The sequence below is a fragment of the Ursus arctos genome, unplaced genomic scaffold (assembly GCF_023065955.2).
Source record: "Ursus arctos isolate Adak ecotype North America unplaced genomic scaffold, UrsArc2.0 scaffold_28, whole genome shotgun sequence".
Classification (NCBI taxonomy): domain Eukaryota; kingdom Metazoa; phylum Chordata; class Mammalia; order Carnivora; family Ursidae; genus Ursus; species Ursus arctos.
The window spans coordinates 3809325-3830030 of NW_026622963.1; the positions used below are offsets into that span (position 1 = coordinate 3809325).

The 20706-nt window shown below is 39.5% G+C and overlaps 1 protein-coding gene across 7 annotated transcripts in view; it reads left to right on the top strand.

The window, feature by feature from the left end:
• Positions 1–20706, top strand: part of MAP2K5 (mitogen-activated protein kinase kinase 5) — a 249378-nt gene that overhangs the window by 21164 nt on the left and 207508 nt on the right. For 6 of the 7 annotated variants that reach the window (XM_026478382.4, XM_044391907.3, XM_026478383.4 and 3 more), the window contains 3 exons: positions 15305–15374; positions 19420–19460; positions 20413–20480. In XM_026478382.4, the coding sequence (XP_026334167.1) occupies positions 15305–15374; positions 19420–19460; positions 20413–20480 (179 nt within the window). Of the gene's footprint in view, positions 1–5; positions 7693–15304; positions 15375–19419; positions 19461–20412; positions 20481–20706 lie in introns of those variants that run through there. The other variant, XM_048222068.2, reaches the window with a different exon arrangement.

A 20706-nucleotide genomic window follows, 5' to 3' on the forward strand; every position in this document is an offset into this window, starting at 1 on the left:
TAAGTCTATCACAGATGAGGGCTATGGTAATGTGGTAATGTAATCGTGGCCACTGTTTCTCGGCCTGGCGAAGATATAAAAGTAAATCACAGCTACCGTAACATTCTTCTGTAGGGTGCATAAGGGTTTCAAGGATTTCCTTACGTTAAAGTTAGGAGCGTTTTTTTCAACAGACACTTACTGATCATATCATGAACATTAAGAATAATGCATCTTAATGACTTTTGCATTAGGTATGGTGCAGACTAAATGGACTATCAATTTCCTGTATTTTTTATGCAGTACTTAAAGTAACGGCTCATTAAAAATGAACCCCTGGGCTCTAAAAAATTTTTCAAAATCTACTTTCAACTGGAGATCTCTTTCACCCTTCCAAACACACTATAGTTATAACGTAGCTGCAGGCTTATTATGGATACACGATTTAAAAATGTACTTTCTTACGTTATTTTATTTTATGCACTAACCACCCCTTTTTTTCCACCCTGAAATGAACTACAGGGTTACTTACTGAATCAGGGTGATTTGAATATATCCTGAAATGACTTTTCTTTTGTGTTTCAAATTTCAGTGGAAATTTGCCTTAGCGTCTGTCTGGGGCTGAAGTAGACAAGCAAGATAAGACAAAAGGGTACACATCTAAAACTTTAATACTCAGCCTGGCGAATCCAACTATGATGAACAGGCATAGCTTTCCTGAGCCCTGATTTGTGCTGTCCTCTTATTTTGTTTCACTTCCTTGTGTTCATTTTATTTCCTTTTATCCGAGTTTGTAATCTGTTTACAGAACCCTTTTTTAGTGGCCCGGTGGAGAGGTGGAGAGAGCCCTGGACTAGAGCCCGACCGCTTGCTCTCCTCCGGCTTGCTGGCCGAGGCTGATCGCTTACCCTTTCTGCTGCCTCATCTGTCGATGGTGGATAATAATGCTGGTCCTTCTACTGCACAGGGTCATTGTAATGATCAAATGCGATAATAGATGGGAAAGCCCTTTGAAAAGTTGAAAGTACTATACGAATGCAAAGTGGTATTACGGTGGAAATGACGGTATCCGGCCCGTGCTTGTCCATGAGACTCCGTTCGGCGCCAACAGTGAGGTTGGAGGCTTTTGATGAACCTCAACTTCAACCGGGATATTGTTTCATTGTAATGAAAACTGTAAAATATCTGTAAGGGTTTCCGCCAATAGTTTTAATTTAGGGTCGGAGGAAAGAGAACAAGAAGGATGGCATGGTTAACAGAGCATTGCATTCAGACCAGCACAGAGTAGGAAAAGTCAATTTCCCATTGACTTCCCATTAACGTATTTGAGAGTCTTTGTGCACTGAGAATTTAGAGCAGGGCTCATCAGTACCTTGAAAGGCGGAGGAGGATTGTCTGCTGAAAGGTCTAGCACTAGTATTGATAGATTGGCTAACTCTCCTGGGAATGTGACATGCTTATTTTTAGAAAAAACACACACACACACGTGCACACACACACACACACACACACACAGATGGGTTCTAGTTTTTCAACATATATCCACTGCAGAGAGTAATTACTGAGATCACTGTACTTTTATTATGTCTCTGACGTAGTCACAAGGGTGTGCTTTCAAAAACGCGCTGTTGGGAAGTTCTGACAAATTGTGCTTTTTGAGAAATGTGATGCGCGTCATCGTAGTGATAATAATCATTCCCATCTTTAAGTGCCTACGACATATATACTAGATGCGGAAGGTATTTCATTCTCTCTGGTTTTAATAATGACTCAGTGAGGTAGATATTATCATCCTGATGTTTTAGATGAGGAAGCCATGGCTAAGAGACATGCCCAAGGTCTCAGGGCTGGTGTGAATGTGAGTGTGGAGTGGAAGTTCAGCCTTTCCTGATGCGAAAGCTGGTGCTATGAAAGGTGTTTCCCATCCGCCTCCTTGCACATTAGCATGGGGCGCTTTCTACGTCGTCACCGTTAGTGCGTTCCGGAGGATTTGTGTGTGTGTAATACCTTCGTTGAAGAATCTGTAGTATATCATATTCCTTATGATTTACCCTTATTTTCCCAAATGCAGTGTTTATTTTTGTGTTGCAGGAAAATATTAAGTTATGTAATTGTCCTTAAACTTACAAGTTTCTGAGATTTCAGTAGGGCCCCTTCTTAGTCTAAAAAGAAGTCTAGCTCATTAATCCCCAGATATGTGGATTTCATGAGTTAATCAGTTTTCACTTTTAGATTGGAGGACATAGGCATTGTAACATTTTATTTTGCCAAATAAACACATTAATAAAATAAATAATAAAAATTACCTACTGTTAACCCTTATTTTACTAACAGAAAAACAGAGTCTTTTATTTTATATTTTGAGAGTCATTTAAAGATTAAAAATGATGGGCAGTACATGATCTCCAAGTAAAGGTGACCATTAGAGTGAGTAGACGGAGCACCTGGCTGCCTCGGTCAGTGGAGTGTGCAACCCTTGACCTCGGGCTTGTGGGTTCGAGCCCCATGTTGGGTGTAGAAACTACTTAAAATTTTTAAAAAATAAAGTGAGTAAATTTAGTTTTATGTAAAACTCACTACATTCTTTTTTTCCCCTCACTTTTAAAAATTGATGTACAGTCGACATATAATATTAGTTTCAGGTGTACCACATAGTGAATTGATTTCTTTACTTTTATCAATTTGCAATGGATGGTGAGGCCTTTTCTATGAATTGGCAATCGGTGCATTGTGGTCTGGCTGATCAGGTCCAGGCTTTCTCATTAACTCACTTAAATGTTTATAGATGGAAACCTGAAGTCCCCAAAGAATTTTAACTTACGTTCCACTCTTCTGATTCTGAATGTTTGAGCAAAATCTTTTTAAATGAAAATATCCCTGAGAGAGATAACAAGCTTTAAATCATTTAAAGTCTAAATAGATTTCTTTTTCCTCTTATCTGTTGAGATAACCCTACCTTGATATACCCATTGTTTATGTAGAGTCAGGCTCTGAATAAACATTTAAGAAGTAAAGAGTGGGGAATGTCTTCCTCAAAAAGTACGCATAAAATTGGTTGGCTGTTATTTTAATCTGTCTTGGTTCTTTTTTTAAAACTTTATTTTATGGGGGGCCTGGGTGGCTCAGTCGTTAAGCGTCTGCCTTAGGCTCAGGGTGTGATTCTAGGGTCCTGGGATCGAGCCCCACATTAGGCTCCTTTGCTGGGAGCCTGCTTCTTCCTCTCCCACTCCCCCTGCTTGTGTTCCCTCTCTCGCTGGCTGTCTCTGTCTCTGTCAAATAAATAAAATCTTTAAAAAATAAATACATAAAATTTTATTTTATTTATTTGAGAGAGAGAGAGAGCATGAGTGGGGTAGGGGGAGGAGCAGAGGGAGAGGAAGAAGCAGGGTCCCCATCCCAAGACCCTGAGATCATGACCTGAGACGAAGGCAGACACTTAACTGACTGAGCCACCCACATGCCCCCCCCCCCTTGGTTCTTAGGATTAAAATTCCTCTGGCTTCCAGTTTTGCCATAAGGAGAACCATTTGGACCTAATCTCACAATAGATTTGGGTTAATAGCCTCTAGTTGCTGATCTATTCTGAAAAACCTGCATGGTGTTTATTTTGTAGGTTCATTTTGACTGAAAACTTCTTGAATCCAGGATTTAGGTGGTAGGGTGGGGAAGATACTGAGATACTGACAGGTAACCCTGTATTTACTATAAAAAGTGGCTTAATTTTTCATGCCAAATTTAATAAATTTGCAGTCGCCTTATTATTTCTTTAAAATCCATATGGGGAAAGCAAAACTAGAGACACTCTTACTGGAAATCCCGTAATCATTCTTTTCCATTGATTACAAAGGTTAATGAATAAACAGCCTGGATCTCTGCATAAAATTAAGAAGAAAATTTGCAACGTCTGAGTTGCTACTTGCAGAATTACTTTTCCCCCCGCCTTGAATGCAAGCATTTTCTGGCTTTGGGCCAACAAAAGCATAAGTTTTATCAGTAATTTAAATAGATTTTCGTATTAGACCTGAAAATGTTGCCTTTTTAATTGAAAACGTATCAATTATTTAAATTGCGAGCGGCCTTAGGCTGTTAATTTTATGTGTGGCATAATAATGACATACAGTGGTTTTTGATACATGGGACGCGTGGAGTATGGCGTGGTCGTAAGGATTTGTCATGACAGTAGGTTGTCGTGTGCTGTTAAATAATAACCAACATATTAAACTGAAGTCTGCTGTCACACATTAGTACTGTTTTATGTAAGTTATTTAGAAGTTGTATTCTTTTCTTCATTAGATATATTTTTAAGAGATAATGAGAAGAAAACAAAGCTATAATAAATTGTCTTTTAAGAAAATGTAAAGTAATTTGGTCTCCAAGGAGATATTTAATGGATTGAGAGAATCCAGCAGCCAAGTGTTATTACAGCGCCATTGTGATCGCTCTCTGGGTTTTGTTATGAGTTTGTGTTAATCAACAATCTGTTTTTATAGCGTAGTTTCTTGTAAGTTATGTTGTTAGAATATTCCACTTCTGGGATCAGGGCTTTTCCTCTGACACTATTGTATCTTTTTAATTCCTCCATAAAGTATTTTTTTAATTAGAATCTGAAATGCTTTATTAGAAAAAAAAAAAAAAGTACACCCAACCTACATATTCTGAAAACTAAATACCTGATCGTTGGTAGTTATTTAAAGGGCCCTGTTAAAGATTCCCTTAATATAGTTTACATTTCTGTTGATGTTCTTGTTTCCCCCTCTCATTTTCTGGGAAGATTAAAGATGGTGTGTTGTTTTCTTTCCTCCCATCTTCTCGTGTTTGTCGTCTGGCAGTGCTGGCTTCGTCTCCTTTCAGCACTGAACAACGGTGCTGGGCCTTGTTTATTGATTCATTGTAAGCTTATCTATCACTGAGACCCAGTTAGAGGAGGGGTTATTTCAATGTTAACCCGGGCTTTTGGGTGACCTTTCATTAAGAAACTCAGCAGTACATCTTGCTTTTGTAAGTGGATTCATATCTGTTTCTGCTAAATCCTGTGTCTAGTACGGGATTTATTATATCTGGTTCTCTTGATCCTGAGACGCTTGTGTTAGTGGAGCACAGTATTAACAAGAAGAATTTTCTTCATTTTGCCCATTCTCTGCCTTTATACCATTTTTCCACGTTGCCAGAAGAGTATGGGCTGAGTTTAACTGTAATGCCTCCCATTACGGCAGAGACCTTGTGTTTTAGCGGAGTGTAAGTATTCCCTTTGGTATACTTGACCGTAGTGTACCTTTTTACGTGTTGGGCACCATGAGGGAAAATACTCCTTGACCTCTGTAGCACCTTGTAAATTGGGATATGATTAGCTTTATCCTACTATACATAACTTGGAGATTGCCTCTAAAATCATGCAGTTACTCAAGTAGAGTTGGAAGGGAGCCTTAGAAGGCCTGTCTAGCTGTCTTATTTTATAGATAAGGAAACTGAGGCCCTCAGAGGGCGGATTCAATTGGAGGTCACGTTGCCAGTGAATGGGAAGGCCTGCACACGGTCCCACATGTTTTGACTCCTGGTCTCTTTACTTCTGGTGGTTTGAAATGATGCTTTTGTGTTGGCATCTATTGAGGTCCTGCTGAGGAAGCTTTGCAAATACTAGTTTTTTCCTGATGTCAGAAAAGGATGCTATTTACCAGAATGTTAGTATACCTGAGTGTGAATGAGAATGTACAAAATACTTTGTGGGTTTTTGAAATTTTAAATATTTCATTTATTTATTTAGGCGACAGAGAGAGTGCCTGTGAGTGAGCGGAGGGGCAAAGGGAGAGGGAGAAGGAGAGAATCTCTAGCAGTCTCTGTGCTAAGCATGGAGCATGACACAGGGCCAGCCTTCAGGACCCTGAGATCGTGATCTGAGCCCAAATCAAGAGTCAGACACTTACCCGAGTGAGTGCGCTGGACTTTTGACACTGTAAAGATTTTGGCCTTACCTACAAGACTGAGTTTTACCAGAGTTTGTTGCCCACCTAGGAGCTGAGCATTTAACAGCACCAGGGCCTTTGCTATTAGGACGTCTTCTTCAAAAGAGCAAGAGACTGGAAGCTCATTTTCTACATGGTGCTTTTAAATATGCTCCATATTAGATAGGTTTGACTTTGAACTTACTTTGTATGTGGCAAAATCAGCTCAGTGCAGTTCACCCGGACAGCTGATAATGCGTGTAGTCTCCTGGCAGGGTGGAGAAATGGCACAAAGAGAGGTAAGCTGAATGAAATAAATAAATGGTTTGGGAAATTACTTTTTTTATTTTTTAACTTTTACTCAAATAATCACATGCTCTAAGCTGTAAGTAAAGTTTTTGTTTTGTTTTCTCATCCTAGTCAAGGAATAAAACTTTTTTTTCGGAGGCAGGTTATTTTAACTCCCTTCTCTGTGTTGCCAGGGACATTTGGATGCCCGTGCAACAGTGACAAAAATGTGGCAGCCCCGTATTTAGTGCTTGTTGTGAAATATCTTGAGGCATCTTTGCTTGCCAGGAGCAAGAAGCATAGTGAAGTTTGCATCAGAACAGAGGCTTTATTTTGTGGCTCATGGGAGCAAAGGAAAAGACAAGCACAAGCAGGCCTCAGGCAGGGTGACACGGGGCACTCCGGGGTGCTTTGGGCCACCAGTATTTTGTCCTTAACGTGGCTGTGTTTCCAGTTGAGCTCCATCTCTGTGGAGCGCTCAGTATGGCCTGGAGGCTAGTTCCTCCGGGGTCCTACGTTGAGGCAGTGGGCATGAGGCGGTCGAGCCATGTGGTATCTCAGTCCCGTAGGTACTGTGGCTAGGAGCTTGTCTTCAGAGAAAGATGAGGGCTGCAGGGAAATGTTGGGGCTCCGGCAGTAGGATTGCTGTGGGGCACAACCAGGATGTTAGGCACTTGTTGACAGCTCTGTTCTCTTAAGCCAGTCTTACTGGAAACGAGAGGGGTATTTTCTACATATATCATAAAGGCGAATGTAAATATACTACAGTGCAGTAAAGTTAGAGAAAGTCAGTAAATGGTCAGCCTAGGAAATGTGTCCCAAAAGGCATAAATTGAAGTAATAGAAAATTTCAAAACAAGTTGCTTCTTTATAAATATATATTTCTCTATTACATATATGCTCTTTACTCTTTTCTCACTGCCTTTTTATTTATTCCTTTTTTAGTAGAAGTTGAACAGGAGGCTGGATTTTTATCAAACACTATTGGAAATGGCTAAACAGAGTGTAAGGAATGTCACATTTGGCCTGCTCTCTGCATGGCCTGATGGTCCTGTTTTATTTAAATGGCAGGTTCCCTGAAGCTACTGCAGCAGTCCCCCCTTTCCTGTGGGGGATAAGTTCCAGGATCCCCCCAGTGCATACCTGCAACCATGGATTGTACCGAGCCCTATATATGCCATGTGTTTTCCTATACATACATACCTGTGGTCAAGTTTCATTTATGAATTAGGCACAACAGGTGATTAACAAAATAATAAGATAAAACAATTACAACAATATACTGCAGTGACAGTAATGTGAATGTGTTCTCTCTCTCTCTCTCAAAATACCTTATTGTATTTGATACTCACCCTTCTTGTGATGCTGAGAGCTGATAAAATGCCTATACGAGATGAAGTGAGGCGAGTGACATTAGGCTACCATTGACCCTCTGACGACATGTCAGAAGGAGGATCATTTGTTTCCAGACTGCCTTTGACCACAGGTAACTGAAGCCATGGGAAGCGAAACCATGGATAAGGGGGGACTACTGTATTTAAACTTCTCCTTTAGAAGTACAACAGAATTGCTGCAGCCTAGAAATCAGATGCAAGGTCAGTATAGACACTGCCCCAAGCTACCCATGGTGATGACTCTGAAAGCTTCAGCCAAGAGGATCTTACAAGCTTTGGACCCGTTGCTGAATACAAATTTAAACCCCTTCTGCCAACACACATTACCTTAAACTTAGCCAAGTTGAAGTTCATCTGCCATTGGCTGCCCAAACCTGTATTAAGACCATCTGGAGCTCCTCACGCCCTTTACAGTTTTACTGTCCAAAACAAATAGTGTTCTCATGGCCAACTTTACAGTTTTACTATCCAAAACAAATAGTGTTCTCATGGCCAACTTACTGTCTTTTTCACTCCAAATAACTAATAAATACATTTATCCAATAACATCAGCTGATAAACAGGTCCCAGGGTTGTTCCCTGTTGACCTTTTCAGTGGAAGACTTTTCACTGTGATTTTTCTTTCTCATCATCTAATCAGTCCATGAGCATGTGTGGATCCTTGGTCTAGAGACGTTCAAGGAAGAGCATGTGCACGGGTGGCACCTCAGGGTGGGGCCAGTGAGTTGTTCGAGAAGTGGGGGGTCTGAAACCAGGTAAGTAAATGCAGATATTAATTTGGTATTCAGAATAGATTTGCTTTATATGTTGTTTTTGACTACTGGAGCCGTTGTGTGTGTCCTAAGAGGTCAGTGTCATAGAAGCAAAACCTCTCAATGTAAAGTATAAGAAATAATCGAAAGAAAGCATAACTGAAGACACACTAAGCAGTGTTCTAATTGAATTTGGACCATTTAAATCAGAGTTCAGATTGTTGGGCTCTTCACTGGGAAAACTAATAAATTAACTATGGACTGCAAATAGTTGGTTAGTTTATTGATTATTGCTATAATTACTGACTGGGCTGCTTATAATGGGGTATGCTTGCAATATTGATTGAGCAGGAATTTGAAAATTTTATCATTAGTAGGAAGAAACCAGTTATGTTTGTTCCTTCTAAGTCGAAGCACTGTTATAAGTCTGTTAGGAGGTATGTTAAGGAGAGGCTTAGGAAACTGTCCTGTTATGTATATAGAAGAATAGTAAATAAACCCGATTTGATGAGGTTTGATACGTAAGACTTGCCAGAGTCAGTTAGGAGGTACGAGCAATGAGAGTAATTACCAGGTTTCTATCGGCTCTTATCTGCCTCCTTCCCTTAAATATTTGTGGAGCACTCTTATGTGTAAGGCCCTGTGCTGGACACTGTACAGCAGTGATTTCTTAGGTTTTTAGGGACACAGGTCTTTTTGAAAATGTGAGGAAAGCTGTTTATTCTTTTCCCAGAAAATTCACACAATGCAGTGTTTCACATGTAATTTCTGGAATTTGAAGGCTCTCCTAAGACTCGTATAGACTCCAGTTTAATACCTCTGCCATACAAGATAATAAAATACACAAGACAGGGCCCCTTCCCTTGATGAACTTCTAGAAGAAAAAAGACAATATTCCTTATAATACCCTTTTAATTATTTTATTGTTTGTAGTACTGTAGTAATTGAGGGAAAGGGAGGGGACACTAACTGAGTCTTGATAAACAGTTAAATTCTACCTCTGTATTTGGTCTAAAAGTGATCTTATTTAGGGGTTTCTGTGTTACCCTATTGTTATGAACCCTTCTCTTCTGTGTAATGTTGCTTGGATGTGGGAGATTCATAGCCCTGTGCCCTATTTCAAGATTTTTTTCGAGTACTTTATAGAAGGTTTCCCATATACCAGCTCTTTTGATTTTGATCTTCTTAATACCTTTATGAAGTGAGTAAGGCAGGCATTTTCCCCATTTTTTTTTAAGTAGGCTCCATGCCCAGCGTGGAGCCTGATGCAGGGCTTGAACTTATGACACTGAGATCAAGACCTGAGCTGAGATCAAGAGTCGGACGGTTAACCAACTGAGCCACCCAAGCATCCCTATGTTCCCCATTTTTATAGCTGAGGCTACTGAGGTGCAAATTGGATGCCTTTCTCAGGGTCACAGAGCTAGTAAATGCAGAACTAGGACCTGAGATCACTCACACACTGATGTGCTCACTTATTTGTACAGCCAGTTTTATACGGTTGTATGTATGGGATAGCAACCATGTGGCCAGGTGCTCTGCTGGGTGGCGCAGGTACAGTGACCATATAGTTCATTTTTCAAGGAGCCCATGGTCCACTCAGTGTTCAGTGTGGGAGGATGTGAAAACTCATAATTACCAGGCAGAGTGATAAATGGTATAATATGCTTGAATGTTAGGTGCTCTATGAGCATAAGAAGGAGCACCTGATGTAGCTTCGGGAACAGAGAAGGCTTCCTGAAGAGGGTAGTGTCTAGATGGAGTAAGGTAGGACAAAGGGACTGGGAAGGATGTTTTGGGCAGAGAGAACAATATGTCAGAGCTCTGGTGTAAGGACGACTGGTGCATTCAGGAGGAGCTCCCTGTGATTCAGCGTGGTATGGACAGGGAGGCAGGAGAGGGAATGAGAAGAGGTTGGAAAGGAAGGTGGACTAGATCATGGAGGGCCCTAGCTTGAAGGAATTGGGAATCTGGAAAGATGTAGAGTTAATAAAACTGGTGATTGATTGAGTGGGGGAAAGAAGGAAAGAGAGATGGTTTGGCTTCCTTCCGGCTCTCTGGCTTGGGAAACTAGGTCATTGTGATGTCATTCACTGCCACAGTGAGCCCAGGTGGTGGAAGGTGGGTCTAGGGCATGAGGGAGGGGCATGAGAGGTAGAGACTTGTTGAATTTGAGGGGCCTCTGGACAGCCAGTTGGGTATGTTCCGAATCTTAGGAGAGAAATCTGGGCTGGAAATAAAGATTTGTGATTCATCAGCTCCTAATTAGTCTCAATGACTCCTCTGGTAATTGAAACCTTTGAAGTGGCTGAAGTTAACTCAAGGAGAGTATAAAATAAGAAGGGAAGGTTGATGAAAAACCGTAGGGAGCTCCAACATTTAAAGGAGGGGTGGGGAAAGAACCACTTACAGGCAACTGCATAGAGTGGTCAGAGAGGGAGGAGGAAAACCAGAGCGGGTGCTGAAGAAGGAGGGAGGGGCCACCCATCAGTGCGGTGCCATGCGTCCCTAGTGTGTGAAAGATCGGCGACATGGCCTGGGGCGCCTGGGTGGCACAGCGGTTAAGCGTCTGCCTTCGGCTCAGGGCGTGATCCCGGCGTTCTGGGATCGAGCCCCACATCAGGCTCCTCTGCTATGAGCCTGCTTCTTCCTCTCCCACTCCCCCTGCTTGTGTTCCCTCTCTCGCTGGCTATCTCTCTCTCTCTGTCAAATAAATAAATAAAATCTTTAAAAAAAAAAAAAAAAAGATCAGCGACATGGCCTAACCCCCACAGGGTATGATGAAGAAGCCACGCTCACACCAGCCCAGCAGGCTGCCCAGTAGCCTGGTTTACTTAAATGTTTTGGGGTGTGAGAAAGAAGAGATAACCTACCTTTTGACTCTTAAACAGTAAACATGCATTTTATGTTCTGAGTACATGGACTAGAATGAAAAAAGTTGTTTTTGTTTTTTTGGTTCACTGATAAACCATTGGCTTCATCTGTGAATGATACTTACAGAATAGGATAGGGTTGTGAGAAATTAAATGAGTAAACATAAATAGCTAGTAGTGAGCCTAGTACACAGTAGGTAGTAGGTGTGTGCATATTTCTCTCTCTCTCTGTCTCTCTCTCTTAATAGAGAACTTGCACCTTTAAATTAAACTGTGCTGTTTTAGAACTCGATGGCAGATTTCCGTGAAGAAAAAAATGTTGTAATTATTGATTGAATTGTGCCGTTAGAATTAGAATTAAGTTCATAACAAATAGGAACACTGTTTGATAAACTTGCAAACAAAACAAGCCAAGAATTGTACTTGCTATCCCCTGGTTGAATCTGGCCCTCTGTTTCAAATTAATTAGATTTTTGGATAACTGTGCTAAACTTTGTCACATCCTTATTAAAATTGTTTAAGGATTTTGAAGAACATCTCAGAGGGACTCTGAAACTAATCTGAGTCTGGTACTGGAGATTCCATTAGCAATCACAAAACTGATTAATCTCTTACTCAGTTAGCTTATTGATTATTGCTGCAATTACTGCATGTAACGGATTCTGCCAGGAATACCGGCGGAAAACACGTAACTGCTGCTGATGTATTCAGTCCGAGCACAGTACTCTGTACTTTCCGTACCTAACTGTTTTAGTATTTTTAAATGTACGGGCACGTCTATTCAGAAAGTGCTATTGTGTTAGTGGTAGGAGGTTCACTTTTTAATTTTTCAACCACCAGCAATGCATTACAGTCTACAAAGTACCTCCACAAACACTGTTGCTGCCGGTTGATTTCACGGCCACCCTATGTAATAGACTAGCTGGCTTTACTCTCATTTGGGGGAAATCGGGGCTCGGTGAGGTTCAATGACTGGCTACGTAATAGGTAGCAGAATCAGAATTAGGCCCCATTTCAGTCAGTAAATATTTATTGAACACCTACTATGTGCAGGGCTCTGTGCTAGGGGTAATAAAAGCCGGGGTAGGATTATTGAGATTGCGTTTGGGCAATTATTTGGATAGCTTCAAATTATGGCCCCATTAGTGTTATCGTGGTCACTTTGTCACTTTTCTGTCCAAGCCGTGTTAAGTATCTTGGCATCCAAGATTGAGGTTTTTGTCTGTTTTCTTCAGTTTGTCGTGGGCTTGTGGAAGTCGTTATTGCTTATTTTATCACTCTTTAGAACAAAATTGGAAAGACCCTCTTTAAAGGGAGAATTTCTAAAAGCGCTGAGAGACTGCCTGGATCTAGAAACAGCTTGCTCTGCAGCTTCGGGGCTAGTTCTGTCCCTGCCGTGAGTCTCCTGGTGCTCCTCTGGCTACGTAGCATCTTCATTTTACAGGAGTCACCCGAGGGGCAGCCAGGGTTTCCTCGCTGAGCTTGTGTGCCGGGCAATGGCCAGGACTCAGGCTCCCACATTGGGGTCCTCTAACCCCCCAAGTTCCTTGCTTGTCTCACTGGCTGACCCAGGCCCGTGGCCTGTCAGGACTGCTCTGCGCCAGGCAAGACGCATGGCCCTGCACCGGTGCCTCACCGGCAGCCATCCGGCCCTCCCACGGCCTGCTGCTCAGAGTCACTTGCCTAGAGTGGGCCCAAGCCACGGGTTTATTAATTACCACGCTTTGCATTGTGTTTCTGATGGTGAATTACTTTGCTGTATGGATCACAAGATTCTCCGGGAATACAAACAGAGATCAAGCGCAGTATTTCAGCAGGAAAAAAAATGTCCCTTGGATCTGGAAGAATTGTAGAAAGCAAAAAAAAAAAAACCCAAATGCTAACTACTTGCTTTAGAGATCCTGGCAGGTGGCACACTTAATATCATTACTGTGACCGTGTTAATGGTAGCATAAAGAGATGGTTATAGATGGATAAAAAAATTTGTGCAATGATTATAAAAGCATAGATAGTTTGCCCGTTGATCTGGCACAGACCTGAAATGAAAGGGAAGCCATATTTATTTATTTATTTATTTTGTGAGGTAAATAAATAAAGTTGGAAAACAGGTCAATTTCATGCATGCAAGGTTTTATAGTAGGAAAAAATGCATTGCACCTGTTCTGACCCTTTACATTTGAGGTTATTTGTTTTCAAACTTGACCCCAAGCACCAGTTTCAGACAACTCTATAATTAATTTGTTAGATAAAGCATAAGGATATTTTATTTGTTTTGATTTCTAGGACTGTAGTGAAGTAGTAACTGGAACGACTAACCTATCGTACATAGCAGTTAATTAAAGAAAAGCATTAACTTCAGGAGAACACCACCACCGCTGTTGTCTTGTATCAGTATAAAAAGGCAGTAATTTTTTTGACAGCCACTGATTGGAAAGTTGCTTGCAGCCTTCCAGAACCAAGGGGGAACATGCTGGGGATCAATAACCGGCAAATTTCCCATTAAAAAGAATACCTGAGCAATGTTCCAAATAGCCACTGGCATCTTAATTTTCCATGGAAACCTCAAATACTTGTGTGCCGAGGACAAGCCATTTTCGGACAATTTTTCCAGACTACTTGTTAACAGTTATTGCTGTCCCAAAAGGTTGACAGCCTACATGATGGATATTTCATTTACTTGTCATCACTGTTTGAGTAATGGCGAGCGGTATATTTCTGTGGTTTTAAGGAATATAGTCTCCTGAAAGACGTTCGCCTTAGTATGTATTCCAGAGTGTGTGTCACACATGTTTATGCTGTATGTGTCTAGGCTTCTACGTCCATAGAAGGAGAGGATCCGTTTCCTTTACAATCTGGAAGCCCTTGGAGGGTGGGGTACACTTGTATCAGTCCATAACTATCAAAGATCCACTTTGTTTTTAGGACAGAGAGCCTTAGATTGTTAACTCGTGATTCCCAAGATGATGTAGAATTACGTAGCTCTCCTTTATTTCTAAAAACACACAAAACCCTTGATTTTGTAATAATTTTAATATGCGTAAAAACATTAGTAAGATGTGTGTCTGTATCGTCTAAAAAAGACTTTTTTTGAAATGTCAGCAAATAATGATTATCAAGGGAGAATTTCCAAAAAGGTGGCAGTTACATAGTATTGTGTGTGTTTTAAATGTAGAAATAGCAAGAATTAAAGGGGAGTTCTGCTCTGTGTGTGAGAACGTCTCAAAACACAAAGTCGGTGGTTTTCATTGTTGATAGTTTTCCACCCAAGAGCGTCATCACTTTGTTGTCTGTCAAGTGTTAAGAGAAGCGAGGGCACAGAAGCCATCTGCAGGTTAGGTGGACATATGTTCGCCACTGAGCAAGTTAAGGAAAAACGGGTATCAGACCAAATGCACATAACAACCTGGTGAGTGAATTTGTGTTTATGAAGCAGTATGAAAGCTTTTTCACTTGGCACTTTATTTTTTGTGCCCAGAATTTTAAAATAGCTCAATACTAACGTGTTTATAAAAGTGAAGCATGAAAGGTGTTTGCTTAAAACTGAGCTATCTTTTTATCATAGTAACCCTGTCATCTTTGGATGGATCATATCTTGTTGGCTTGTTCCGCAGTCTCTGTGATTTAGATTTTCATTATCTGTACATTTTATACACAAATATCTATAACGTTTGATCTACTACCTGGCACATAGGTCCAAGCTAAATGCCAAGTGTCTTCATTTTGCTTTGCAAAACCCAGAGAAAAGAAGAAGAGGCAATTTGAGAAATTCCCACTAAAAAGCTTTGTGTCATTTTTAATACGTGTCGTTTTCAAAATATTTCTAGAGATTAAATACTAAATTCTTAATCAACATTTTGACTTCTAAAGATAGATGACAGTGTGGAGGATAACATTATACTGGACTTTCAATCCTGAATATTCATTATAGTCATTTTTATGTGCAAATAGAAAAAAGTATTCTCGAGGCTGATATGTATATACCAGCAATTTACAAAAGTACTATGAATTAAACAACCCATAAGTGTCTATTCCAGTATTCATACATTACTGAGTAATCTCTTTCTATAATCTCTTTGCAGTATTATTCCACAGTAATGGAACAGCAAGTAAATGGACAGTTAATAGAGCCTCTGCAGATATTTCCAAGAGGTAATGTTGAACAAATTCTAATCAACAATGATTATTTCAGTAAAGTGTTTCATCAACAGTTATGTTTTCCAAAGGTTTAAATGCACATAACATGATGTTGAGCTCTTAATTTGAAAAAAACAAAAGAAGTATTCATTATCGTGGGGATTGCAGGCTATATTATAGTTATGGCAGATAAAATATCTAATTTACTAGAGTAAATTAAACTAACTAGATTGTTTTTTGTTTTTGAAGTACATACTTACATTCGCTTAAAGAACTCTTTGGGGGTCCACATGGTTTCTAAACCAAGGCAGATGAATGACTCTAATTTTGGATATTTATAAATTGTGGCTCATGATGGTAGCCAAAGCTGCTGTTGAGGAGAAAGCTTTCAGCTGGTACAGAAGTGAAGATTTACTGCAGGGTTTTAGGAGAGAATTGATAATGTTTGGTGCTTGGGTTCTGGGGGTGGCATTTTCCAGATAATGGAACATCTTCATAAATGGAAATTTAACTGTTAAATCTCCAAAAATATTAGCCGATGAGGGTAAGTTTTGGTGAATCACCTAGTCAAATAATATTCCTTTCCCCTTTTAGGTAGGCAGAACTAGCATTGTATCAGATATGATTGATCAGCTGTATATAAATATTCCCTCAAAGTTTGCAGAATGTAAAAAAGAACAATGTAAATAACCATGTAATATAAACCATTAAGTCTTTCCCCCACTATACATTGCCCCACTTGGAATTCATATTTTCTAACTGTTGGAGCATATAAGGAAATGTTGTAACTTTTCTAGAAATAACTTAATTGAAATCATTAAAAGTTAAACTTACCTTTGTTAACTGATACTGTACAAATAATCATGGTATGGGTTTTTCAATTAAACATTCTAGACTTTCATTACCTGTAACTCTCTGAAGTTGAGTGGCTCAATTAACCAGTAGACTCTTATTTACACTGATCAAGTCTCCTAGGGCGGCTGACTCGGCTAGCACACAAGAAGGTCTGGGTTCAAGAGTAATGCCTTTCTAGCATTCAGGTGGTCAGTGGGATTAGGAGTACTTAGTACATTAGTAGTAATAATGTCTTAAAGAGGTAAGTAAGTAAATAAATTTGGGCCATTGATAGTGTGTCTGAAACAAAAATTATGATTAATCCAATTCTGTTGTATCCGAAGACTAAAAACTAAAATAGAAAAAGAAAAAAAGAAAAGCAAATGTTGCCATTTCTGTGCAGTAGGCCAATAGCAAGGGATACAGATCATTTCTTGTTATCTTCAATGATGGGAGAATTTGGGCAAGTTTCAAAATTGTTTCTCCACAAAGAATATCTTTTTTTTTTTTACCAGCTAAAAATTTCCATTCATTGTTTCCCTACCTGACGTTATAACTGTGTTGTTGTAGCAAACTCTAATACAGCGACCTGGAAAGTTACAGTTCTGATGCTGTGGGTCTTTGTGGCCCCCCCCCCCAATAAAAGATTTACTTCTCTTAAACCAAAAATCTTTCCAAGTTTTGGTTTTTTTCTTTTATTTTGTGAGCAGTCCTTTGCAGTATTCTTGCCCATACCATTGTGCTGCCTCTCAAGGCAGAAACGACCATTTTTAGATATCCGCTCTGTAGGCATAATATTGCTTTAACTGGTACCATTCATTTCTCATTTTCCTGACATTTCTGCCTATTAAGCATTGTTGTTTCCATTGTATAGATGAGAATATGCAGGTTCAGAGAGGTTAAGTAACTTCAGAGTCCTTGGAAGTATTAATGGTCCCTCAACAGCCTATAAGTGGTTAGTATACCCTTTGAGTAAGAATTTTGTTTAAATGATAATTTGCTTAAAGTGGAAGGACATATAAATGAAAATATTCATGGAGTGTGCTGGGGCTAGTCTGGAGGGGTTGCTGGGAGTGTAAAGAACAGTGTATTGTAGGGACAAGATACTTAAAACGGTATATGAGATGTGATCGTCACATGTATTCCTAGCACAGACCTATTAGGCTCCATTAAATTATTAAAGTTCTTCCAAGCCAGATTTGAATTTTTGAAAATATGAGACTCAGTCCCCCTGTGTCTATGGTTTCTTGCATGTTATTGTACAACTATTTTTATTTTATTTATTTATTCATTTTTAAAGATTTATTTATTTTAGAGGAAGAGAGAGAAAGCATGCCTGTGCATGTGAGTGGGGGGAGGGGCAGAGGGAGAGGGAGAGAAGCAGACTCCCCGCTGAGCATGGGGCCGAATGCAGATGTGGGGCTCAGTCTCACAACCCCGAGATCATGACCTGAACAGAAATTAAGAATTGGATGCTCAACTGACTGAACCACCCAGGCACCCCTGTATAACTCTTTTTAGTTTTTTGTAGTCTTGCTTTTTGCTTACTTACCTATATTTTATATACGGAAATGAGATTATGCAAACTTATACAAGGATACAGACATATATATTGGGTGTGTTGCCTGGGTTAATTGGGTGTGTTGCCTCATTGGTTAGAGGCCCCCAGACCTAGGTTTCTTTGGTCAGGCCCCATGCTGGAAAGAATCTGTAGACTGTAGGAGAAAATGATTTTGTTCTAACATCAGGTGTTCTCCTCATTCCAGGTGAGACATTTGCCTTGGGTGGTAACTCCCAGCTCCTGGCTGTGCTCTCTGTAGTTAAAAGATACGTTACATATTAATAAGTATGAAAATTTACCAGCTTTATGTAACTTCTTAACTCCATAACTTCAGGAAAGACGAGGTTACTGGGTTATTTGAATATGGTTTAGATTTCCAGTCATTAACGTTTGAGAAGCCAATTGAGTAGTGAGGCGGATATTAAGGTAAGAGGTAAGAGTTGATGCCTGTCTCTAATTCCTTGGTTAGCCACTTTCTTATTAGATGAAGTTTATGAATGTACTGGGTACTTAAGTGGAAATACTCTGAAGTGTTGTCTTAGGAAGTATTAATGGTCCCTCAAGGACCAGGCATCAAATGTGTGACTTTGGTTTCGTTCAAAAAGTTAATTTCCATTTTACAGAAAGAAGATTTAAAGTACAAATTTTAATGTATTTTAGGAAAAACAAGATTTCTTTATTAAGGTTTAGATGTGTGTTCTAGGAAAATAACAATAAATTTGAATATACTCAAAATATACAAAATTAAGTCAACTATTATGCTTTGTAATTATTACCCATGTCTTCTCATTATTAAGCAGTTTTATTTCTTGTTGTCAGAACCAGAGGAAGAATACATGTACATGTGAGAGAGGAGAAAAAAATCAAATATATCCTTCCCCAAACAATCAATCACAATTGACAGCCCCTTAACATACAATCTGTAGGGCACTGTCGTTTTCAGATGGAAGCAGCCTATAAAATGGGCAGGACGCATTTGTGTTTTTAACATTTGATGAAGGACCATTTGGTGAGTTGGAAGAGTATTACCCTGTAACTCAGGATGGTGTCAGGAAATTAATATTATTTTTCCTGGCACCGCTTTATCTTTAGACTTAAATATTAGAAGATGTCCAGATTTGTGAAAAACGTAGTAAGATTAGTGATATCTCTGTATTTTAATAAATTTGACTGCTTATTGCTGTGTAAACTGGTATTCAAACTTGAATATTCCATTTTAGAATCTCTAACCATCTTTCTGGCATTAGAAGACTTCTACTACTACCCTCCCCCCTGCAAAAAAAAAAAAAAAAACCTAGCTATTTTCAAAGTAGTTTAAGTGATAGCAGATACACAATGTAATAGAGTTGAGGAAAGATTGCAGAAATTTGAATTATGAAAGGAATCTAATCATTTTAGCTCAGTTAACTTGATTTTTATATGTTTTAAGCAGAAATTGGAATTTATATGAGGTGGTGTCAGAAAGCTCTTTGCATTTATAAATGTTCACTCCTGCAAGTTAAAAACCCTGGTTCATAATTCCCACTTTGGGTCTTGGGAGCCACTTTTCAATCATTTCTCTCTGCTAATTTTGGTGTCACCCTCATTTCTTTTTAAACGATTCATTTTGAGCAAATTTGTAAATGGCCCTGATGTGTTCTACAATTTAGTCAATTACTGTTTCAGCCTGCAAGCCTCCTGGGGAACGGAACATACATGGCCTGAAGGTACGAATTTCAATAATTGTTTCAGTAAAGTTAGATGGATTTGTAATGCTGTGTTCCACTTATTGAAATGTCAAATAAAACTGCACTTTCTCAAGCTCTGACAAGCGATTCTTTTTTTTTTTTTTTTAAACGGGATGTGGAGGGGATTCATCCGTAGTATTTGCTCAGTATGTGTACATATTTGGATAGAGGGTTTTGGTACCACATTTTTTATTATTTGGAATTTTTTGTTGGTCCATTTCTTCTGGATGATTCTAGGTACTGGTGTCCACAACGATTTATTTGAATGAAAATATAGACTCCATTTCAGTGATTAATTAAGCTCATAAGCATACTGCACACAGAATACCCTCCTCTTCTTTTGACATATTTATGCTAGAAACATTTATCTATTTAATGTCTTTTCATTGTTCTGTGTCTTTTGAATTCTAGATTTCTGCTTACAGCGTTACGTTTGAAAGAAAAGCTGGCTATTGTATTAGATTCAAGCATTTTCTAATTAATTATTTCAACCTTGTTTTTCAGCGAATAAGAAACATTCTACAGTGTTCTGTTTGGCTTTAGAGCTGAAAGGATCTGAAAACTTGAGGTTTACCCCTAACCTCTGGATGTATTCTTAATGTTCTTTTTTGAACATATTGTTTTGTGTATGAGACAAAACAAAACAGTGAATTGAATTCAGTTCTGGACAGTGAATTGAAATTTTCCTATTTATCTCTCCTTTTTTTCAACTCTGTTGAAGTATTTGAATAATGACAGGAAAACTATATTATGTAATATACGGGTTGTACAGTTCTGTAACCTATATACTGAATAGACTCCAACCGTGGGTCTATCTACCAACAAGCTAATTAACCTTCATAGTGAAATGAGAAATTTGTGGCAAATTATAGGTTAATTGGAACTGTGTCCTCAGAACACAGACTGATCGAGATTCTTTCTTTCCTTGTAGGTGAATACCCGGGCCGGACCCTCTCAACACGGCAGCCCAGCAGTCTCTGACTCACTTCCAAGCAATAGGTGAGGGCAAGCTAGTGAAGTGTGCCCAAAAGCATGCTTATCTACAGAGCTGGGGGTGGGGAAGAGGCCTGAGGGATGACCCCTCGTTCCTGTAAGACCAGGCGAATGTGTATGTGGCCGAGAAGAAATTTGACCAGTTGGGTAACCATAGCTACACGTTGACCAGAGAGAAAGGGCCTCACTGAGGAAGATGGAATGAGACATTTTAAACTATCGGTTTTGGTCT